The 26,264-nt window shown below is 36.2% G+C and overlaps 1 protein-coding gene across 1 annotated transcript in view; it reads right to left on the bottom strand.

Annotated features, from left to right (window-relative positions):
* ephb1 (EPH receptor B1) overlaps positions 1-26,264 on the bottom strand; it is a 331,037-nt gene that overhangs the window by 67,994 nt on the left and 236,779 nt on the right. The window contains exon 6 of the mRNA XM_083525614.1: positions 24,048-24,172. Within this exon, the coding sequence (XP_083381740.1) occupies positions 24,048-24,172 (125 nt within the window). The remainder of the gene's footprint in view (positions 1-24,047; positions 24,173-26,264) is intronic.

Genomic DNA, 26,264 nt, shown 5'->3' with positions numbered 1-26,264 from the left:
TAATATGTTTTGGGGAGGTGAGAGGGAACCAGAAAACCAAGAAGAAAGCTAGAATCAATAAACCAAGCTTAGGATTAAACCATGCTGTATATGGTGATATTGGCCATTATAAGATACCATGTTTGGAATCTTGACTGTTGAAATATTTTTGTCCTCTGTAGTGTAAAGATATATATATTTTTTTTACATATATTGGATTAACCTATTTATAATCTATGTATACTAAAATGCATTCAGTATTGTGGACTTTTAAATAAACCCCAGGTTGTCAGGAAGGTGAACTATTTTCTCTTCCTGTCTTTGCATCATGGCTTCTGTTGCTGTATTACTTTGTTTTGGTGTTGCATTTAATTGCGTGATCCACAAGCTGTACTGCATGCTGTATGTTTTACTTAGATACCAGGGTAATATTCATATTCTTAATTAAATGAAATCCAAACAAAAAAAATAAAGGAACGAAACAAATAAAAGCTGATCAAATGTTGAATATAGGTCACTATGCTCTTTACTACAGCATGCATGTTAATCAATATTTATAAATCTTTTGTATTGAAAAAGTTAATACCAGAATCAACAATTAAATTGAGTAAGAACTGCACAATAATTAGACTAGCCTCAATTGAATGCAAAGCTGTAATTCTTTATATATTAGGCATAATAGAGCCAGTTGGAAGAGATAAAAGGGGGATGGATGAGAGCTTTGGGAGAGGTACAATGAGTTGGACACCAAGTGAGAGTACGCATTAAATAAAGGTATATATAAACTAAGCAGAAAATGCTGTTTTTGGAGACCCAAAGCCTTCCTCACTTTTCATCTGTCCTGTCCAGATTAAGTATGTGATACTTCAATTGCATAGAGTAAGTAGAGCATCAACATAGTGCAATCTCATGTCTTCATGTTTGGTATCAGGGTAGTAGTAACAGGATAGGAACTACGCTTCCCAGCAGGCCCTGTATCACTCACCAAGAACACTAGTTGCACCTTTTGCTTGCTCACCACTACTGAGGTTACCAGTAAAAAAAAAAAAAAGAGAGAAGGGCATAACTTCATGGTAAATTACTGATATTTAGCTTGACCTCAGGAGACTTGTGCATTATGGTCAATGAATGCTATGCGCAAGCACCAGCCTCTTCAGCCACGCCTTGCCCCACCCTTATAACTGTGCCCCTGACCTATAGAAGGCACACACTCACAAGACAAACAAGAACAAAAAACATTATAATATTCTAAATGTGAATTAATCATAAATCAGATGCAATACTATCTAAAGGCTCCTACATCAACAGAAGCTTCACAAAGAGACACACGAAATCTTATAGTGATGCTGACTGGTGAAAGAAAATAATGATATCATATATGGTTGTTGCTTTGCCTGCATAGTCTTGTTCATGGTGTGAATATACTGGTGTGAATACTACATGGAGTATAGACACTAATTGCCTTAGGGGTTTTTTTTTGTTTTTTTGTACTTTTACCCACTGCCTGTCCCTCTATTAAAGGACAATAAGCCCAGTGTCTTCTTGTTCCACCAATTAAAAAAAAAATGCCATAAAACTAATGTCTGGATATAAAAAATGTTAACAAACCACAAAACCAAATTTGCTTTTTAAAAAGAAAAAAAAAATTTAACAAAAAAGAAGCAACAAATGTATCTGTAGAAAAGTTACTGAAAAAAAAAACAAAAAAAACGCGCTTTTTTTTTGCATTTCATTAATCGTTCTTCATGTAATGGATGTTGTTTATATCAGTGCAGGCATTTTTTGAGTGTTTTTCTTCCTGAAACATTCAACATTGCCAATACTATATTACAGTAATTCGAACAAATCAATCTCAAACTAAATCAATTTGAATTGAGGAAAGGAGAGACATTTAGTTTTATTAAACTAAATGTTCAATTCCAAGCCAATCCGGTACACTATCAAGAATTCATAGCTACAAATTTACCTAAACTGAAGTAGATAGCCTATACAATGAAGGAAATAAAGCTGAAAGGGGAAATACAAACAGAAAAGTGTTTCTAAATTAATTTTAGCTTATGATTTTCTTTTTTTTTTCGGCCTAAGCCTATAACAGAACTGCATCATGGTCTTTTATACATGAATGCATTATTATTTTCAGTGTCACTGAAAGAAAAAAAGATTTGAACAAATAAGCAAAAACAACGCTTTTCTGCTCTTTATTGCTCCACAGCGCAATAACATTGTGTGAAATAAATGTGTAGGTCCATTTCCCAAGAGGGAAATGCACTTGTACTGAAATGAAAGAAAAGAGGGCCAAACAAAAACAGAAATCTGCTCAATGCTTCGCGAATAGATCATTCTGTCCTGTAGGATAAGGAAATTTGACTGTTTCTAATAATGTTTCCATTTTGGAATGCAATGTCCACACGCATCTGAAAAATAATTACGGGAAATAATAAGTAGAAATTAAATATGCATGCAAATATGAGAGAGAGAGAGAGAGAGAGAGAGAGAGAGAGAGAGAGAGAGAGAGAGAAAGAGAGAGAGAGAGAGAGAGAGAGAGAGAGAGAGAGAGAGAGAGAGAGAAGAGAGAGGCACTGACATAGAGATGAAGTATAAGGCAGTAAGAAAGTGAGAAAAAAGAGAGGGTGGCAGATGCAGAGTAAAAGAAGCAAAGAGACATATAGAACGGAGTGATATATGCACAGGAAGAGAGAGAGAGAGAGAGAGAGAGAGAGAGAGAGAGAGAGAGAGAGAGAGAGAGAGAGAGAGAGAGAGAGAGAGAGAGAGAGAGAGAGAGAGAGAGAGAGAGAGAGAGAGAGAGAGAGATACAACATAAAAGCCAAGAGAGACATATATATATATATGTTTGTGACTGAATGAGGTCATGGAAAGTGCCTTAGAAGAAGTGAATGGTTCTTCATGAAATTCGTTGACAGTTCAGAGAATTTATTGTGAACAAAATTGCAGTTTTTATACTATTTAGAAATGCAGTTGTTGCTATTAGTTAAACACAAATCTGTTCATAGTCTGCGACAAAGTCTTTCATTATAAGATAAACTGCGGACCATAAGCAGGGAAACTGCAGCAAAGACCATAAGCAGCAAAACTGCAGTGAAGTGTCTATTCAGTCCTAAATAAAAGAAAACTGATGTCTCACAAGAAACAATTCCCTGGAGTCTTTGTCAAATTCACTGCAATGCTGGAATTGATAAAAGAACCGGCAGAGAACTGGCAGAGCAGCAGCTCCAACAGAAATGTGAATTAGGTTTGTCTTTTAGGTTTTTCTCAATAAGAAATCAATTCCCTTAACTCAAACGAAACAAATGAAACAACAATTTTACAAGAAGTTGCTATTCATGTCATTTACCACTGTGTCACTGTGAGTAAATCCAAACAAACAAACAATACATTTTTTAATCCTATAGCTGTTATGCTATTAAGAAGTTTATTTTAATTTAATGTTAATTGTAATTCACAATTTTTGTTGTTTACAATACATGTACAATTCCCCTTGAAAAAGAGAAAAAGAAACAATCCAAAGGAAGAGTAAAAGCCTTGCAATTTTTGTTATTTTTTGTTATAATGTAATTTAGTAGTGAATAAAAACTGTTGCCATATAATAAATAACATTATAATATATATATATATATATATATATATATATATATATATATATATATATATATATATATATATATATATATATATAAAAGTAAAACACAACCTAGAATTACAGCTGTCACTACTATTGTAGGGAAATAATAATAATAATAAAATAGTTAAAAAGTAAAGTAAATGCATGCTGTATATCCTGATATGGATCTATAGCCACAGTGAAATACCTGGCAACCCATATACATATAAGGTTAGAACACTATATATATACACCGTATAGATCTGTGTGTGTGTGTGTGTGTGTGTGTGTGTGTGTGTGTGTGTGTGTGTGTGTGTGTGTGTGTGTGTGTGTGTGTGTGTGTGAAAGAGAGAGAAAGAGAAAGAGAGAGAGAGAGAGAGCGAGAGAGAGAGAGAGAGAGAGAGAGAGAGAGAGAGAGAGAGAGAGAGAGAGAGAGAGAGAGATGTTCAGCTGGTAGTGTCAGCTCTAGCCAGCATTCCTTGTTGATGCAGTAATGGCTCTGCCTGAGGCTGATGTAGCCTGCTATTTGTAATAGTTTAGACGCATCTCTCTCTCTCTCTCTCTCTCTCTCTCTCTCTCTCTCTCTCTCTCTCTCTCTCTTACTCACTCACTCACTCACTATCTGCCTTTGCTCTTTCCCTGCCGCTGTCATGCAGCGAAAGCTAATATGACATCTAGAAGATATCAGGTCTCTCAGATAACAAGAAAGAGACAGACATATGGACAGACAAATAGACAATTGAGCAAGACACATACAGAGAATACAGAGAAAGAGCAACAGTCTCACATACACATAGAGAGAGGGGGAGAGAAAGAGTGTTGAGGGTTAGGTTTCCATATTTCTCTCTCTCCTCCAAAAGTGGCATGAGGCTTTCACTGCAAATCTGACTCGACTTCGCTGTGACAGATTGCTCCACTGAGTCGACTTTACTCCACATTACACTCAGTAATGAAAAAAGAAGGAATAAAGTACAGAAAAAACAGACAGAAAATGAAAAAAGAGAGATGGGGAAGTGGAGAGTGCTTGTCATGACTACCAAAGCAAGATGGCAGATAGAAAAATTGAATCTATAAACCTAATCGTCGTGCTATGTACAGATTCAGCACACGTCTTATGAGTCAGACAATTTCTTTGTAAATAATCTGGTCCAGTTAGAAAAATAGCATGAAATTGGTTTATGCTGATACAAAAAAGTGCACGTCAATTGTCTAGAATGGTTTTAAATGCTATAAAAACATCGGCCGAGCATCCTGACAGAATGCAACATGACCGCAAAGTGTTTTCTTTTTCCTTTTCATACCGGAGATAATTAATTTTTGATTAACTGGCTTGTGTCTAATCCGAGCACATTGTCATGATGTCTTGACCTAGGGTGTGTTTCAAACCCACCCTTTGTTCTGCATAAATGAGATTCAGTTAGAGACCCACATGTAGAAATGATCCCTGGCCAAATGGAACATTCATCTGCTAACGGTGTTCAACAACAACCCACAATGTCGGCACAATGTGCTCTAAATGTAGAAGACAAGTGCATGCCCTAACCTCTAGATTAAATTCCAGACTGCAGTGTGAATCGGAACACTGATTTCTAATTAAATTTGACCAAAAAAACTCAATAAATCTCCAATATCTATCTATCTATCTATCTATCTATCTATCTATCTATCTATCTATCTATCTATCTATCTATCTATCTATCTATCTATCTATCTATCTATCTATCTATCTATCTGGCTGGCTCGCTGGCTATGTATCTATTAATTTTGATTTGCTTGCACTTTATTTTCAATTTCATCTAGCTCTAGGGGCAGAATGAAAATGAATGTATTAGGCATGTCCTGCCAGATGTCGTCATCATCATCATCATCATCATCATCATCATCATCATCATCATCATTATCATCATCATCATCATTTTCCTGCTTAACAAAAAATAAAATAAAATAAAATAAAATACTGTTCACATGACCAGTGCTTCCGAAAATATCTCCATCCACATAAAAATGCAAAAAGTCATTTGAAAAACCACTCACAAGTGCACCCAGGCCCAGTGACAGTTTTGCATAAACTGTTATTTCAAATGCCTCAAGAATAACATTATGAGCATGCATATTGAGAAGGTAGAAAATGCAAAACGTAGGAAGCAAAAAAACCACCACCAGCATGGCCAAGTACCAAAACGAAAAATTACAAACACGACAATTTTTATGTGTGGATTGATGATGAGGCAGAACCACTGCTTTAAATAACACTTTCACCCGTCCTATCAAAAATCTGTAGCGCAGACATGCTGGATGCAGGAGCAGTTCAGAGGATATCAGATTCTACTGCCTCCACAAAAGGGTGTAATAATAAAACAATATAAAATTAAATTGCAAAGAAAATATAAATCTAATAGAAAATTGCAGAGAATAAAGTAGCAACCGGGTCCATGCATTCAGAACACATGTAAAAAGTACAACTCTAAAGGATGTATATGGTTCAGTTGTGTTTTTGAAAAAATCTTATTTTATCATTTTCAACAGACTGCTCTCTAGTGGACAGGTGACAAAGAGAAAAATGACATTTTTCCAAAAATATGTACCGTAATTTCTGGACTATAAAGCGCACCCATATATAACCCAGTGTATGTCTACACTGAAACTAATGAACTTTACACAGGCTTTAACAAAAGACAGTGTCTGTTACACGGTGTAACGGGTGTAATATGTTGTGGCTCCTTTAAGAGCAGAGCGGCATTTTGAAAATAGCCTGCCGCCGCATTTTTTCAGTATTACTGCGTGTGCAAGACCGAGGAATATGTCCTTATTATTTTCTGATGCTCAGTTCTAAGTTTCTTTGACTAACTTGTAACGCTGTTGCCAAGAAAATAAAAAAAAGCAGTTTTGGAAACCTGTCTGTGCTTATATGATTTCTGTTGCAACTGGAGTTAGTGAGTGAGCAGCAGGTCAAACTTCAGAGGAACCTCATATTTATGATGTGGTGCGGTCTGATTCAGTGGGAGCGCATCTGATTTAATATAAAGAGTTTAATTGGTTCACCTGAACCTGTTCCGCAATTTCATTGGTCTAATGTTATGGGTCTCAGTTTTTTGGCTTGAAGTTTGTAAAACCGGGAAAAAACGCAGGAAAAATCCATAAATTAGCTTAGTTGTTTAAGCCGCGGGGTTCAAAACGTGGGAAAAAAAGTAGCGGCTTATAGTCTGAAGAATACGGTACATTCATGTAATGGACTGGTCAAAGATTTATCCAGTGACTCATTGGAAATTGACTTGAAAACACAAACCTGCACACACATACACCTCGACACACCTCTTAAAGCCCATGACAACTTCATAACATCAATAATGCATTATCAAGAGCCAAACACTGGCCTAACTGCCATCAATAAAAAACTGCTGTCAGTAGCATGCTGAGCTGTTTTCTGACTGGCCCATGGAATGACCTCATTCGATGTGTACCACTCAAAGTGCTGTGTAATCTGAGTACGACAACACGGAAAACACAAACGGCAGACAAATTAAAAGGAAAGCGACAGCTCTTTTACACTGTGAAAGCATTTTGCTGAAGCTAAAACTTAGTCACACTCAGCTTCATCCCATGATGAAACATTGAACATTGTGTGACAATTGAAAATGAGGCCACATCCATCCACATGTTTTAAAACCAATCTACAGTGCAAACCATGACCTTCAATAGTGTTAAGAAGCAGAAATATTTTATATAACGAATTTGGAAAGCCACTGTAAAAAGTCATATGTCCCAAAGCTTTTATCCATAAAGTGTTGAATATATCTTGAATATAGTCAAACAGTCTACATTTACATTTCTGGCATTTGGTGGAGACTCTTATCCAAAGTGACATTTGGATAAGAGACATTTCATTTTCTATTTCATTTAGAAATCTTGAACAGAAGGTAAAAGGCCTTGTCCAAAGGTCTAACAGTGGCAGCTCGGTGGTGCTGGGGTTAAAACTTACGACCTTCCGATCAGAAGGCCAACACTTTAACCAATGAGCTTCCACTTCCCAGAATCTAGTATTTCTTGTACATCTTGGATTTATTGTAATAAGACATCACAATATACTCACATTTGACTATATTTGAGGTATACTATATGGACAAAGGTACTGAGAAAACCCTACTTTTCCAGCTATATTTGCTTCGACCACAAAATATTACCTCAAAGTTTAAGGCACAGAAGTTTATGATGCGTTTTTGTGTTCTGTAGCACTAAATTTAACCTTCACTTCAACTAGGATGGTTTACATGGTTTGGAGTGGAAGATCTTGCGTGGCCTGCAACAAAGCTTCAACCCTAACCATACTGAACATCTTTGCGATGAATTGGAACACTCACCCCAGGCCTCTTCACTTTACATCATTACTTGATTTTTGCTTGTGCCTTTAATACAAGTCAAGACTTTATTGTCATTCCAACCATATACAGTGCAGTACACAGTCAAGCGAAACAACGCTTCCCCAGGACCAAGGTGCTACATCAGACAACATAAATGATCAAAAAGGAAGACAGAACTACACAGAACTCTAAAGTAACAACACAAAGGTTAACATTTAGTGCAAAAAAAAAAAAAAACTAAAAGCAACCTGACAAGAAGACAATAAACGCAGTAACTGTGTCTTGTAATTGAATGAGCACAAATCTCCAGAAGCATACTCAAAAAACTAGTGAAACATCTTAGATTTTGCTCTGTTTTGCTCTTATATGAGATTTAAGAGCAAAACAGGTTCTAAGTGTGAAATGGAATGATAAAAAAAAAGAAAATTCTATTGTCAGGTGTCCACAAACTTTCATCCAGATCGATCTAGTTTATTATTACTTGCTAAGATGACTTGCCTATGCTACATTGTGAAAAATATTACAAAACAAAACTCAACCAATTTTCAAAGTGAGATTTTAGATGATATTAGAACAGCTCAATAGGCTTGTACAGTATCTGCCCAGCTGCACTGAAGCAGTTTTGGCAGCTTTTAGGAAACTGAGCACCTTATTAAGATACTTTTTCAGGTTTTAATTTGTCTCAACATTCCCAAACATCTTAATGGGGATATTGATATTAATTTACAAGGAGCATACGTTGTGGTAATAAACGACCATGCTGCTGTAGATTTTGGAACCTTTCAGATGTGTGTTTCAGTGCATTTGATTCGTCTCATTAGAAATTGATTGAGCTCTTAGGAAGAGTTTTGTGTGTTAGAGTATAAAAAAAAAACACTTAAATGAAGTAGCCCAGTTTCTACTAGTAACAATAACAAATTAGTTAATTGTAACATTTTATTAAAAAAACAGCAAAAAATGATCAGAAGTTATTTGTTGAAAGAGAGTTCAGATAAAGGGCATTCATCATGGCTGGAAAGTAAGCTCTAGGAAATATGGACAGAAATAGAGCGAGAGAGAGAGAGAAGGAAAAGGAGACATTAGATCTCAGAATGACATACGGTCCTAAAATGAGCTGGAGCCATTTTCATTACAGAGTATGCCCACTGTCCACGGAGCCTGCTGGGTTCAGTAATGGCTGAACTCAGCAGTAATCAGGAAGATTGGACCATATGGGACATGATGCAGTAGATGTAGAGAGCTTTAAAGATCCGTCTAAAAAAATAATACCTCAAAGGCATAACATATCAATGAATGCTTTAGAGAGCGGTTGCGTATTAGGCGGATGAACTTTTTACTAAATAAAACAAAAATGTCATTTGGAGAAGGATGTGTTATAATAGCGGGGTGGCAGCAGTATGAGACACATGTCGCACTGTTTCCTGCTGTGTTCCTGGCAGCACTCCGTCTTACTGAGATACCTCAAGCTAAGTGTGCCCCTCTCCTGCTGTCAGTCAAATAGGGATTAGCAAAACAACTCCCATCGCGGGAGGGCCCGATGGCGGCTGGCGAATAGGAACCTGAGCCAGTATGGACAGACAGGGGGTCTCAGCGTGCAATCTGGGAGCAGTGGGAAGGTTGCATGCATGGGGCTGGCATCATCTCCCAGCACAGAAGCTCCAACTGCATTTCATTCATGCTTAAGAGAGCAACACTCCGAACAACACACACTCTCAGAGATGTACACATGGCAAGGCTGGCTCGGGATCTGCTCCCTAGAGAGGCGTATGTGTGCCACTTCCCTTCACCTTTCATGCCAGCCCTATGCAGCATGGCATGACCACCTGGTCAAACCGGAGGCCAGGACTCGGATTCACACACCGAAAACACTAAATTAGGACAATACCAAATATCTGAAATGCTTACAACTTCAAATTTTCCTCAATTTCAGATAGTGGTTATCAAATCAACATCCATAAAGTTACTCTGACCACTTATCTAGAACAACACATTGCTCAATTGCATCTATAGACAATAACATCAAAAGAGTAATGTGGATCTTTTCTACATAATTATAACAGTAATATATCATCCGAATTGATTTATCCTTCTATGACAATGTGATGTGCATATACTATATAGACAAAAGATGGTGAACACCTGAGAATAAAATTCAAAGGTGCTTTTTGAAATTCCTGTTCCACATTTACTCTATAGATTTGCTGTTTTAATAACCTACAATCTTCCCAAAAGACAGCATTCCAAATCAGACCAAACATGTTCAATAGGGTTGAAAGCTCTCTAGCAGGCCACTTATTATGTTCCACTCCAACGCATAGAGTTTGAGGCATTGTAATGCAGGAACAAGTTTAGGTCTCCAAGTAAAATGTAATTCTCCCACATCCTTTTCGGTTGTGGGCCTCCAACCTTGTGGAAACAGATTGGTGGAAAATGCTTATCGGTGTAAAAGTCAGAGTAGTGTATGTATTTTTACATGAATGCAGGTTATGATTAACACAATACAATTTCAAACTGATTCGATATAATACACATAATACACACACTGTCTATACTGTCTCACATTGTCTGTATTGTCTTGGATTGTATAGTCTGTTTTTGTTGTGTCTTGTCTGTTTTGTCATGTATAGTGTTATTTATGTCTGTACTTTTGAGAGTCACTAACAGCTGGAACCAAATTCTTTGTGTGTGTCAACACACTTGGCCAATAAACCTGATTCTGATTCTGATACACTACACGGAGAACCAGTGTTCTGGCACTGTGAGTAAAGCTTGAAAATATGGAGTGATGCAAATAATAGACAATCACACCTGGCTGGAATAATTCGATGTCAAGCACAAGAGCACAAGTTCTTCCTCGTGTTGTCTTAGAGACTCAAATTCTGGTTTGCTCATTAGGGAACAAAATCTAGATCCTGATTTATTTTTAAATCTGCCTACTGAAATATAAAAGACAATTCAAATGCATTAGTGGAATTCAGTACAAAATGATTCTATTTTCGATTGTTGTTATAACTATTATTATAATAATTTGTTTTGGTTAGTTGGATGGTTTGGTGTTTTTTGGGTAGTTATGCATATATGTATGTATGTATGTATGTATGTATGTATGTATGTATGTATGTATATATGTATGTATGTATGTATGTATGTATGTATGCATGTATATATTTAGTTAGTTATTTAGTTATTGTTTTTATGCAGAGTTTTTTTAGTGCATAAAAAATGAGAAAAAAACGTCCTGCTATTCTGGTGCCTTCGTTTTGAAATTCTCTCCTCTAAGCACTATAGATTCCCAGTGAGTGTCACAATGATTTTTGTTTCAAAACGCACACACACCGTGACAAACTGCAGCTTACTTTTAGAGAAAGCATTATTTCATGAATGGTTTCATTAGAGCTCCTATAAGAAAGGGGGAGATAAAGCTACACCTCACACTTCCTGTCACATCAGCATGGAGCAGATAAACCCTGTATAATCATTTCATTTGGTAAATGGATCGCTACAGTTGGCTCCAGTGACAGTGTTGCATTTAAATGCAGATTCTTTCCTGGAATATCTTTTGATCTGCATAGAGGCATGGCTTGGGTCAGCAGTCTCTTTCACATACACACACAATTTTTTTTCCCCCTCCCACTCCGTTTAACACAATTTTAGCACAAATCTTAAAGCTCCGTCTAATGCAGAACTGCTGATGAGCATCTGAGTATTTTTGTGATTAGTGAGTATATCTGTGTGTGCGTGCATGCATGTGTGTGTGTGTGTGTGTGTGTGTGTGTTTTGCTATTCAGAAGCTGGTGAGATTACCCAGAGTTACAGTCCCATATGGAAATCTGGTATATGAAAATATGTAAAATGATATGTTCATATATGTTCGCATTTATTAACTATTTGTGGTTCTATTGGTTGTTTGCTTGTTTGCACAATACTTGAATGTATTGTGTAACACCATTCATGATACATTGAAGTACAAAATAATATTTGAGATACCTGATGTTGAATTGGGAATTAGTTATTATGTGAAAAAACTGTCACATAGATGTTAATGTAGAATTTGCTCATGGGATTATTTAACATTGATACACTCCTAGAGAGTAATTTAAGAGCTCAGTCTTGTGCTTATTATCAGCATCTCTGCTGTTGGATGGAGATCTGCCAAATGCATAAATGTAAATGCAGGAGAATGAAATTATTTAAGGTCTTCTTTGAATAGAAGCAAACAATTTAAATAAGATATATTTCAAATGCTATAAGATTATTATTGTTCCAAATTACTCTTTCATAACATGTAATTGATCAGAAATCAACCTGATCAAATTACATTCACTATACCTGTAGATATTGCGCATGCGCCTTACAGTCGCAAAACAAACAAACAAACAAACAAACAAACAAAAATACCTTCATGGTGGCAAGTCGGTGAAATACTTCCTGCAATACTTCCTGCAATACTGACTCAGTGACAAGGAAGATACGGAAGAAAAAAATTTGAGATTTTACAAGGAAAGATATTTTCTATATTTATAAATGATTTACACTTAAACATCAAAATTTTTTTGGATTTAATCGGTCTTCATTTAATAAATATCGTAGTTTTGCCGTAACTGCAGTTATGGAAGAATTAACTATATCCTGCCTTCTATAAAATAAAATAAAAATTAATAAATAAAATAAGAGTAACTGATCATTATAATATGTACTGTCGACTCACTCCGTGCATCATGTTTACAGACGACGTGTTTATGGTCTTTGTCATCTCGACGTACATTTTACTTGTGAATAGTATGCTATGAATGTTGAATTATGAATTATGAATAAATTTAAAGGTTTATAGGAACTATTTGTAGTTTGAATCATTGTAAGATATATGGTGGCTTTCAGTGTTGTGCTTGTTACTAAAAAATAGTAACTAGTTACAGTTACTCGTTACTTCATTCAAAAAGTAACTTCGTTACTTTGTTGATTACTTACACCAAAAAGTAATGCGTTACTGTTAAAAGTAACTTTTTAGTTACTTTTTAAAGAACCTTCTTTAATGTTTCCATTAATGCCCTTTTATGCGTTATGGTCTACAAACACAAAACTGACTTTAACACAAAGTCATTTTTAAACACTATTTTATTAAAGTCAGACGAGCACAAACTGAATATATCACAAGGATTTCTGAAATAAATAACAAAACAAGCTGAATAATATATTCACAATCAAAAACTAAAGTGACTTCTGCTGTTGTGTTGATCTCTTAAAAATGTTCCTTTCACAGCTGAAGTATGAAAACTATTAGCAATGTAGAACAGAACACCAGGTAAGCTTCTAGCTTCTAGTTCCTCAGGCATGGAGGTCCTGGAGCAGCTTCAACAGATTGGAGTTGCTGTTTATCGCAGTAGATACGAGCTTCGAACCAGAAAAACACAGCTTACATTTGACTAAAAAAGTTTTTGTCTTTATGCTCAACTAAAGTAAAATAATAAGCATATTTCCACTTTGAGAAACTTGTCTTGCTCTCGCCTCGACTCGTCATTATTGCCGCACAGACCTGAATAAACGGAGACACGCCCACAGTGCGTCTTCTTCCTGTTTACAGTGGTTCATCCACCAATCCTACAATGCGTCTCTGCTGTAAACAGGTTAGACTGTAGTCTACACTTCAGCTGAAATTAACTCATTTAAAAAAGTAATGGGTAACGCACCATACGGTAACGGAGTTACTTTATTTTTAAAAGTAACGCGTTACAGTATTAGTTACCGGTAACGCGTTAATGCCCAACACTGGTGGCTTTTATGCATCATATTTAAGCTAATTACGTGTGTATGTTTTGTAATTTCAACATTCATTTTACTTTATATTTTACATTCATATATCCTTTGTAAAAATGTGTGTGTGTGTGTGTGTGTGTGTGTGTGTGTGTGTGTGTGTGTGTGTATGTTTGTGTGTATTATAAATACAAGGACAAACATCATTGACCCATATTTGAACATGTATTTCAAATGCATATACAGTATGTGTTATATATACTCGCATTTGGGAAAATATTTTACATATATAAAAACAGCCATTTTTTTTATATTTTTAAATATATGTGGCATATATGTACAAGTATCTGACATATTTTTCTATAGCTATGAAATCCAAACATGAACATGTATGCAATATACAGTGAGGAAAATAAGTATTTGAACACCCTGCTATTTTGCAAGTTCTCCCACTTAGAAATCATGGAGGGGTCTGAAATTGTCATTGTAGGTGCATGTCCACTGTGAGAGACATAATCTAAAAAAAAAAATCCAGAAATCACAATGTATGATTTTTTTAACTATTTATTTGTATGATACAGCTGCAAATAAGTATTTGAACACCTGAGAAAGTCAATGTTAATATTTGGTACGGTAGCCTTTGTTTGCAATTACAGAGGTCAAACGTTTCCTGTAGTTTTTCACCAGGTTTGCACACACTGCAGGGGGGATTTTGGCCCACTCCTCCACACAGATCTTCTCTAGATCAGTCAGGTTTCTGGCCTGTCGCTGAGAAACACGGAGTTTGAGCTCCCTCCAAAGATTCTCTATTGGGTTTAGGTCTGGAGACTGGCTAGGCCATGCCAGAACCTTGATATGCTTCTTACAGAGCCACTCCTTGGTTATCCTGGCTGTGTGCTTCGGGTCATTGTCATGTTGGAAGACCCAGCCTCGACCTATCTTCAATGCTCTAACTGAGAGAAGGAGGTTGATCCCCAAAATCTCGCAATACATGGCCCCGGTCATCCTCTCCTTAATACAGTGCAGTCGCCCTGTCCCATGTGCAGGAAAACACCCCCAAAGCATGATGCTACCACCCCCATGCTTCACAGTAGGGATGGTGTTCTTGGGATGGTACTCATCATTCTTCTTCCTCCAAACACGTTTAGTGGCATTATGACCCAAAAGTTCTATTTTGGTCTCATCTGACCACATGACTTTCTCCCATGACTTCTCTGGATCATCCAAATGGTCATTGGCAAACATAAGACGTGCCTGGACATGTGCTGGTTTAAGCAGGGGAACCTTCCGTGCCATGCATGATTTCAAACCATGACGTCTTAGTGTATTACCAACAGTAACCTTGGAAACGGTGGTCCCAGCTCTTTTCAGGTCATTAACCAGCTCCTCTCGTGTAGTTCTGGGCTGATTTCTCACCTTCCTTAGGATCATTGAGACCCCACGAGGTGAGATCTTGCATGGAGCCCCAGTCCGAGGGAGATTGACAGTCATGTTTAGCTTCTTCAATTTTCTAATTATTGCTCCAACAGTGGACCGTTTTTCACCAAGCTGCTTGGCAATTTCCCCGTAGCCCTTTCCAGCCTTGTGGAGGTGTACAATTTTGTCTCTAGTGTCTTTGGACAGCTCTTTGGTCTTGGCCATGTTAGTAGTTGGATTCTTACCGATTGTATGGGGTGGACAGGTGTCTTTATGCAGCTAACGACCTCAAACAGGTGCATCTAATTTAGGATAATAAATGTAGTGGAGGTGGACATTTTAAAGGCAGACTAACAGGTCTTTGAGTGTCAGAATTCTAGCTGATAGACAGGTGTTCAAATACTTATTTGCAGCTGTATCATAAATATAAATAGTTAAAAAATCATATATTGTGATTTCTGGATTTATTTTTTTAGATTATGTCTCTCACAGTGGACATGCACCTACGATGACAATTTCAGACCCCTCCATGATTTCTAAGTGGGAGAACTTGCAAAATAGCAGGGTGTTCAAATACTTATTTTCCTCACTGTATGTACAGTACTTTGCATATATTGCTATAGATCAGATTTCTGTATGTGGTCACTGCTGTATTTTTTTTTTCGCCATGAAATTGAGACAACAGAGAAGAAAACCTGAGAGTAAAAAAAAAAAAAAAACAATCACTAGATTGATAGAAAGTATCGGAAAAAAGTATCATAAGGATGATAGAAATCGAGTCAAATAGTGGGGTGACTACAGTTTGATCACAGGTTAACAACTCTGACTCATTACTGTGTGTGTGTGTGTGTGTGTGTGTGTGTGTGTGTGTGTGTGTGTGTGTGTGTGAGAGAGAGAGAGAGAGAGAGAGAGAGAGAGAGAGAGAGAGAGAGAGAGAGAGAGAGAGAGAGAGAGAGAGAGATTTGATGGGGCAGAAACTATGAAATTGAGAAAAGCATATAGATCCTATCAATACCTTTTAAGTTATATGCTACGTCACAGTTTCATTTCTGAACTCTTTATGCCATTTTATGCCTTTTTATGGCATTTTTTAAATGCCAAACACCCTTTAAAACTTTGGAGTGCTATAAAAATTTGTATATCATATAAAATAAAGCATTTTATTTTAAAGAACAAAGTAGACATACATAAAGTAAAAAGGAGAATCTTAGGATAATTCCTAAAATTTGTAACATATAATTGTGATTTTTATATTTTTTTTGTATCTGCTTTTTGGTAATTTTTTGGTATTGTTGTCTTTATTTGAAACTATGCAGTTTTAATACAACTGCATTATGTTGACTATGCAGTTGTGAGCTTCCAACCTTGTGGTAAAATTTTTTTTAAATGTCATGTCCTAATACTTTTACTCCCTATTGTGTATATAATATTGAATATATTTTAGTATACTCTTTTTCAGTAGGATGGGAGGTAAGGGGGCATGTTGGGAGAGTAAAATAATAAATACAATATACTTTTCCTACTTAGCCTTGATTATACCACCTTGAAGTCAATATTTTGTGAGAAAAAGAGTTCCTCACTTTTTATTTGAGTGAGGAACTTAGTCATAACACCCCATTATCCAGCTATAAAAAAAGAAGTAACCACTGCAACATCCAAAAAATAGCCCACAATAGAGGGTTTACATGATGCTTTTCAGGTTCATATCATAAGCCCTCTGCACACACTGTCCTCGTTATGGTTTAGTGAGCTTTGTGTACTTTGTCAAGCCCTCACACTCGGCCTCTTCACCTTTTCCTCTCATCCACCTCTGATTAATAGAACATCTTTCATTTATTGACCTGAACTAGCCCGTGGAGAACTCTACTCAGAGCAACAAAAGGTAAGATCATGTTCCGTAAGAGCAGCTGCAGTGTTTCTACACTCATCCCTGCTTACTGAACAATTGTAGAGCATTACAGAGTGTATAATGCCACACAAAACTGATTTGTGGGTAATAAATTTAGTGGCGCATACACATCAGTATGCACATAAAGCTGATGAAATGTGGTGTAATTTCGCTGTAGTTTAAGCTTCATAAATGTCTGCTTCAGCTACGAAAGCCTATGCGTGTGCTGATTGGTTCTCTCAACACTGGCACTGAAGCCTATAATGCAACTTCAATATTTCAACTAAATTCTGCTACATCTTTTTCCATCGCACCCTTCCACCTCTACAGGACCACCTGTATAAATCTGCTATGGGGGTCTGTATTACTCCAAATGTTCACCGCAGGAGCAACAGCGTGGTCCTTAACATATTTTTGATTGAGTATGATTAACAGCGCAAGTCTTCATCCTCTGCTCAGCAGCAGCATAGCATATTTAGTCTGCCATCCCTAAACTTATACAGTACACACTTTATTTCTATACATAAACTCTTTCTATCTTCATCCCATGAACTTTAGGGCTAAACTGCATTGGATGGATGTATAAGGATTATGTTGCTGCCTTCAAGATATGTCGGAAATTATGAACATGGTTTGTGTCTCATTTGAGGAAGGAGTCAAAAGGCAAATATATTCTGACTGATCACCTTGGAAAAAATCCTACACTGTGGCATTACCATTCGCCAGCACAAAACAAAATGAATGTACTATGTGGCCATAAGTATTTGTAGACCCTATTTATGAAACCCATATGTGGTTCTTCCCCAAACCTGTTGTCCCAGGAGCTGCAGTCACATATTTGACTAGATTATGTATTGGTTTGATATTGCAATAAAATTTCCCTTTACTGGAACAATAGAGTGCAAACCTGTTCCAGCTCAAATTGCGATCCGTAAAGAGATGGTTTGCCAAAGTTGATGTGAAGTGGTCTAAGCCCTGACCTTAAGCCCACTGAACATCATTGAGATGAATTGGACTGCTGTGCCTGACCTCACTAAAGCTCTTGTGGCTCAATAAGAGCAAATCCCCACTGCCACACTTTAAAATCTAGTGGAAAGCCTCCTTAGAAGAGTAGAGGTTATTATAACAGGAAAATAGGGAACCTATTCTATGCCCATGCCCATTTGGCATAAGCACAAAAGAGATGATCGGGTTTTGGTTGCAGAGTGTATAATCCTTAGGTTTCATTGCTGTCAGAGCTGCTGTTAGAGAAAATGAGTAAAAATGTTCTGACCAGTCAGATTTGAGAAATCAGTAGCATAAATGAAAAATAAGTGTAAAATGAAATGTAATTATAATACAAGGTTATTATAGTTTTTGTTATTATAATTTCTAAAGCATTGTTTAATTGATAAAAAGCAAATGCTGTGTAAGATAATTTTCTACAAAGAAATGAGTATAAAGTACATTGCACTTGGCAAACTTACATTTATTTGATTGATACTACTGAGCAGTTCAGGGTTAAGGGTGTTGCTCAAGAGCCCAGCAGTGGCAGCTTAGTGATGGTGGGATATGAACTCACGGCCTTCCGATTCGAAGTCCAAAGTCTTAACCACTAAGCTTCCATTCCCTTGCAATGCAATGCAATAGTTCATGGTAGTGGATCATCATGTTCTTTAGCTTTAGGTTTATTCGCTTTTATTTCAGGCTGTACATCGTGCTACTGACAATAATATGCGGCTACAAAACAAAAGAGAAAACAGCAAAAGTGAACAAAAGCTTGTGAGATTTGGGGTTGAACTGGTCGTTTTTAACAATCTTAATTAACGATCATTCATGTTTGAACTCGACCACCTCCAGTGCATTTTAAAAGTATAAGTCATTATAGAAAAGGGGAACATGCATTGTTTTTTTGTACCTCTTGAGAGTGAATTTGCTTTTTAATCAGCTTTCATGCTGAACACTGTAATCAAGGACGTAATTAAAAAAGAGGGGGAAAAAACAAAGTAAACAAAACAACAATGATTTAAACAAGAGCAGAGCGGAATGTAAACAAGCCGATGATTGATATCTGGGTAGTGATTTCTGAAGTGTAAAAACGGTTATAAGAAAGCATTCCAACCACGGGCATTTATTTTCTAAAGCTTTCTTACCACACAAACACACACACACACACACACACACACACACACACACACACACACACACATACACACATAAACACAGCTAGAGCAATATCAAACTGCTCATTCACTTGAATAGCCTTGAAAAATGGCTAGTGTTGGGATAATAGATGGATCTTAGTACACAGCTGAAATTACAGATTTTAATCAAATCCATATTCTACAACCAAACTCCAGCAAGAGGCACGCTCACATTACAGATTGCTGTATGCAGCAAAACGCAGTTTAAATGCATCCCTGTGACCCTTGATTTATTTATTTATTTATTTATTTATTTATTTATTTATTTATTTATTTTTGATGCACTATGAAGGTCATGTAATCGCTGATTGGAAAAATTGCAATTTTAAGTAGCTGCTTCAAGGTCATGATGGATCCAGAAACGTAACCCAGGCCCAGAAATGAACCGGAAACCCCTGAGCTATAAGAGATCATAATAAATGTCAAGCTTTCCAAATCTCTGCGATGCTCTTGTGCCACACATCTACAAAACAGAGAGGAGTGAGCATACACTCTTTACACACGACAGAGGGCAAAGTGTTTGCCAAATGTTTAAATAACCTAATAACGAGAAATTTAGTCAACAGAACAGAACTGATGGAATTAATCAGAGATCATTTCCTCACTGAATATAAAAGCAAACAGAGATCAGTAGAGTGAAGAGAAAATGATGAGGGTTGTGTTTAAATGCCGCGAGTTGACTTTTACCTCAGGTGATGAGACAGAGACTGATGTGGATGATGCTAATCATGGAAATAAGAACTCATTTCCCATTGTAATCCTAGATTATTAATAATAAGGCAGTAATGTTGAATTCACATATGTTTGAAGTACCTTAGGATATAAATATAGAGAAACTGTAGGCAAGGGTTATTATAGGAAAACTGAAATCATCTTTTTTCTTATTTTTGGGGGTAAGCAGATATTTCAAATGCTTACAATTTGTGTGAAAAACTGTTTAATCTGTTTAAAAATACTTTCAGAACTATGAGCATAAAATGCATGAATGTATGTATCAAAGTTTTTTCGCAAGACATAGAGGAAAGCAATTGATGAACAGAATATGATTTACAAATGCGGTATATTCATACTGAGATTAAATCTAGTGTTTTTTGCTGTCAACTACTCTTTAAATCCATCCTTATTTATTATCCTTATTTTGTTCAACTTGCTGAAACCTGATTCTTTAGCTACAGTGATGGACAGGCCACTGAGATTTTTACACTTCAAATAAAATACAGTATATAATGTGTCACAATTTTACTCAGTTAAAAGTGGATGTATCCAGACAGACATTGTATTCAAATGATTGGCAAAAAAGTTTGTTTAAATGTGCTCAAATATTAAAATGTGATTAAATTATTAATTTGAATTATTGTCTTATTTTCATAAGAAAGTAACTCTTATCACTGTTTGAAACTCCTTTTTCTTCTTCTTTCGGCTGCTCCCGTTAGGGGTCGCCACAACGGATCATCTGTCTCCACACTACTCTGTCCTCTACATCTGCCTCTTTCAAACCAACTACCTGCATGTCTTCCTTCACCACAGCCATAAACCTCCTCCTTGGCCTTTTCCTTCTTCCTGGTGGCTCCATCCTCAGCATTCTCCTACCGATATACCCCATGTCCCTCCTCTGCACATGTCCAAACCATCTGAATCGGGCTTCTCTCACTTTGTCCCCAAAACGTCCTACATGCGTTGACCCTCTAATAAACTAGTTTCTAATCACTGTCTGTAACTACTAAAGGATTTTTGTTCCATTACAACTACATTGGTTTGCCTAAAAACATAATTCAGTCTCTAAAAGTTTTGCTAGAATTATGATTTGCTGCTAATCTGATTGTTAGCTACTTGACTTAAAGCTAATTTAACCTGATGTTAGCAAAAAAAAAACAAAAAAAAAAAAAAAGGATTTGCCAGTTATTATTAGGAAACTTAACACACATGCTGATCAAAACAAATAAGGCAAGCTCAAATTGTCAAAATATGAAGCTTTTTTTTTACTTCACCAATCAAAGGTCAACAATAAACATTCACTCTTGTTTATAGTTGACCTTTGATTGATAAATTCACTTCTGAGATACTCCTCTCTCACTATTTGTAATTTACTGGTGCAATGAACTATTTTACTGAATGATATTCGATTGCATAGTCTTTTTGTACAAAAATAGAATCCTAATGGTTTGAAGTGAAGTTCAACACAGGTGTGGGTTCAGAAATTTTCTGCTCCTTATCCATTGTTTGAAGCTTATCACTTTGAATGGAAGGCCATGGACCTTGATTTGTGTCAGAAGCTATTAGCAAGTTTACCCACAAGAAATGTGAGAAATTAAAGAGTATGTAATTATTGGTTGAATCCTGATCAGTTTTTTGTTGTTGTTGTTGTTGTTGTTAGGATAAGTAAAAGCTTTACATTTTGTCATTTTGGGTTTAAGCACTGTTTTTATTTCATTTTTGCAGTTGTAACCCTTTTCCAGCCATATGTGTTTCTTCCTTTATTTGGTAGCATAAAATCTCCTTTCCCTTGTACTAGGAGATCCAAACCTGTTCCAAAAGGACAATGCCTTTGTGTACAAAAGCAGCTCCATGAAGATATGGTTTACATCGATTGGAGTGGAAGATCTTGAGTAGCCAGTTATATTTCTGAAAACACATTTCTGAGAGCACATGCAAATCTTATAATCAGGGATCAACAAACTTTTGTGCTTATAGTGAACATACTGCATATGTTGAAATCTTAAATTCCTGATAAATCACTGTGGTAAAGCCATATAATAAACGAGATCATGTAGAGAAATGTGAACATTACTGCATTATTATAAACCTCTCCAAAGCGGACCGTTATCAATTTGCTGTACAAATCTTCAAAAAGCTAATAATAATAAAAAGAAATGCACTGTAAACAAATAAATCATGGCCAGAAAGTCTTTGGCTCCTTCCATATCACTCACTTTCCTGATGTCCTACAGAAGCCGGTGCTCAGCGATATTTGCTCGTCTGTATTTGTTTGAGAAGTGCTCGTCTATTTGCCGAAAGGACCCACGGAACACAAATAAGGAGATGATTACTCTTCATGCATATTTATGGGTAAATAAGTGCTTCCACTCGTGGCGTTTGCATTGCGTTAATCCATTGTCGAGAGGGATCTTCATCCCACGCTTTCTGATTAAACTCATTTTCATATCCGGACTCATTTTTGGATGCCGCATAATCATCAGACAATAACGGCTCTGTGCAAAATTGGATGAGTGTGATTGCCTTCAGTGGGATGAAACTATCAGGCAAGCAGTTTTAATATTCATTTATGTTATGTGCAGCACAAGTGTAAATATAATATGTGGATACTAATAGGGTATCAACACTTGTTTTTACTGAATTAACCAAGAAAGGAAGATACATAAATACTTTAATTAAACAAATGTTTGAGGACACCTGACTATAAGATTCATATGTGCATCCCATTCCACATTTAGTCCACATTTAGCTGTAAAAATAAATAAATAAATAAATAAATAAATAAATCCTCAATCTTCTGGGAAATTTTTCACCAGAAAGAGAATTGTGTTCATTTAACCACAAGGGCATTAGTAAAGTCAGGTATTGATGTATGGTGAGAAGGACTGGGGTGCTGTCAGTGTTCCAATTCATCCCAATGGTGTACAATAGGGTTGAGGTTAGAGATTTAATATTTTTATATATATATATATATATATATATATATATATATATATATATATATATATATATATATATATATATATATATATATAAAATATTAAATCTCTAACCTCAACCCTATTGTACACCATTGGGATGAATTGGGATGATATATATATATATATAAAATTTCCATTGTTTTGTTTTTTTTCCTTAACACACATTTGGTCTAAGTTGTACTTGTTTAAAAAAAAATTGTCCAAAGTTAGTTAAAAATCCTGTCCCATATTTAACAACCAAGTTTTATGTACACACATTAACTATGTCACCCAAATACGAAAAAAATAAAAATAAATAAATAAATAAATAAATAAAAAGCTCAATACATATACATAACAACTGGATGATTTTTGATCTGTAATAAATAAGAGCAAAATCTGATTCAGAGATTTAACACATAACCTCGAGAAAGACGGACCAGGAAAGTGTGGTACAGACAGAACATCAAATATAAAAAAGCATTAGTAGATATAAACCCTTAAGCCATTCCGTCCAAGGAAAGTGGGTGGAAATGTCTGACAGCTGGATATTTTTACCACAAAAATAGATTTGAATTCAATCAATTAGTCATATATCATTATGAAAACCTCAAAAGTGATTTGCTCGGGTATCACCAACCCACATCTCATGATGACTTGTCTGTGGAAAAAAGATAACAAGAATATGTCTATCACATCCAGCCAACGCCGTGATCTTATGTCTCATTTCACGCTTGTTTCTTTATTATGAAAACACGGCTCTTAATTCAAAGTATCAGATGTCCGTTTAGAGGAAACTAGATGGCTTAGAGAGCAAGTCTCTCTCTTCCTTGTTCTCTCTCTCACACATGCAAATGTCTTATGCAACAGCAAGCCAAAGCCAAATTCACTTTTCATCACTTTTCCTGCAGCAAAATAATTGAACTAAAACTCTATCCAACATGTTTCAATTTAATTTCAAGCAATCGATCCAAACTTCAGGGACAATATAACTGCAGCGTGACAAGCCTAATAAAATGCACATGAACACACACTCATAAATATCCACACACACACACACACACACACACACACACACACACACACACACACACACACACACAGACACACACACACACACACACACACACACACACACACACACACACACACACACACACACGTATACCGATCTCCTACCTTTTCATAATAACGCAGCTCATAGTCCAGTATGATGCCATTGGGCTGTTCTGGCTGTGGCCATGACAGCGTGATGCTTCTCATGGTGGAGCTGACCTGGTGCATTATGGGAACCGTGGATGGAGCTGAGAGAGAGAGAGAGAGAGAGAGAGAGAGAGAGAGAGAGAGAGAGAGAGAGAGAGAGAGTTAAGAAAGAAGAATTTATTGCAAACACTCCTGCTGTGTTTACTCAGCTGCTCATTTGGTCAGACCTCTTCAGAAAGACAACAGAGGGAAAACACGCACACACACACACACACACACACACACACACACACACACACACACACACACACACACACCATACACACACACTAGGGTGGTAGAGTTGGATAGATTTTTTTTTTCTTGAAGACATGCATCCGCACTAATAGATTGTATGTGCTGATGAATTTCAATTACACATGGCATCATCACAAGACATTTTTTTTTTTCACCTTACAATATTTTACTAAATATTTATGAATACATTTAAAACAAAACAGAATTTCATTCAGTGCAAAGCCAAGCCACAGCTTCTGAGCAAAGCCAAGCCACAGCTTCTGAGCTCCCATTACAGCTGAGGTTAATGGCGTGTTCCTGGTGCCGTGTAATGATCATTTGCCAGATTATTATTAAATAAATAAATAAATCAGACACCAAGTGTGTGAGAGCATGTAAAAATGCCTTCTCTAGTCACAGCTTCTATATTCTGTTCTACAATACAGAACATCATGTACTGTTCTTAACAAAAATAGCAGTACTGCGAAAACAGCACACAGTAGCAAGTAGATTAGCAAGCATAATATTAGCTAGCCAGCTAAGATTAGTGATTACACTGATGATGGTCATTGCCATCTTGAAACAGTGATTAGTGTAGTCAGTATTTGACTCAACCAAATATATTAACTGATCCGAACACAATACTGTTGTGAAGTAATTAGAAACTAGCTCATTTACTTTATGCTATACACATTATTAGCTTTCACCTATATGAGGACAAAATGCAGATACATTGTAGGATTTTGTAAAAGGGATGTGTGTGTTCTGTTGTGTGGATGAGGAACCTGGAATGAGTGCAGCAAATGTTGTCTAATCAACTCATAACTGACAGATAATTTAGAGGTCATTTCAAATGAAAATGCCCCCTTCAGCTTATGAACTATGCATCTCTCCAATTCTAATGGCTGCCCATGACAGCAGATGTTAAAACCTCTTACTTTTAAACAAGTTATACTGTATATAAATAGATTTGCTTTAAATCTATCAACAGAGACACATTTTCTTGCTAAACACTGATTGTATATTTCAATCACATTTCATTGTAATGAATAAATAGAGGTTTAGTATAAGTCAGGTGATGTCAATCAAATGCCCTTAACTATAAGCAAATGTGATATAAAACCTTTATAAAAACCCAAGTTTTATCAGTTTGCTTTTCTGAAGCATTTAGATGTGTGTTAACAGAATGCCAAGTAAGAAAGATATTAGCAGGGATCTTGGAACATTGTTGCTGCCCAACAATCTGGGAAGGGTTATAAGGCCATTTCCAAAAATGTAAATCTCATCATTCTGCAGTAAAGAAGATTATTTACAAGTGGAAAATACACCTCAAGGTTAGACCGTGCAATGCTCAGAAAACAAAACCACACATATATATATATATATATATATATATATATATATATATATATATATATATATATATATATATATATATATATATATATAGTGGAACCTCGGAGCTCGCGGCCTCAGCGCTCGCAACCTCGCATGCTCGCGACTTTCATTCCGACCGGTGACTCTCATTCAGATCGGCTTGTGAGCAACCGCGAGCTGCTCAAAACGCTAGTTTTAACATTTCTAATCAAGGTTTATCTCATTAAAATTGTCTAAAAAATGCTTTAAAACTATTTTTATTATTTATTATTATACTGTACTTCTCTTCTGCATACTTTACTGTACCTGTACTTTATTTTTTTTAATTAAGCATTGAAATTGCTAATAATTTACATAAAGTATTGTTAAAATAGTCTAATAATTAAGTGTTATGGAGTGAAATAGTGTTATTTACTCATTTAAATCGAATTCGTATAGTGTTCTTTGGGTTTTTACTGGGTTTGAAGGGGCGTATCAAAAGGTCGCGAAAATTCAGAACTCGTGACCGGTCTTGGTCCCTAACCCTCGCGAGCTCCGAGG

This window comes from Silurus aristotelis (genome assembly GCF_946808225.1).
Source record: "Silurus aristotelis genome assembly, chromosome: 22".
NCBI lineage: Eukaryota > Metazoa > Chordata > Actinopteri > Siluriformes > Siluridae > Silurus > Silurus aristotelis.
Note: the sequence above shows the minus strand (reverse complement) of the source record. Positions and strands in the feature narration are given on the sequence as shown.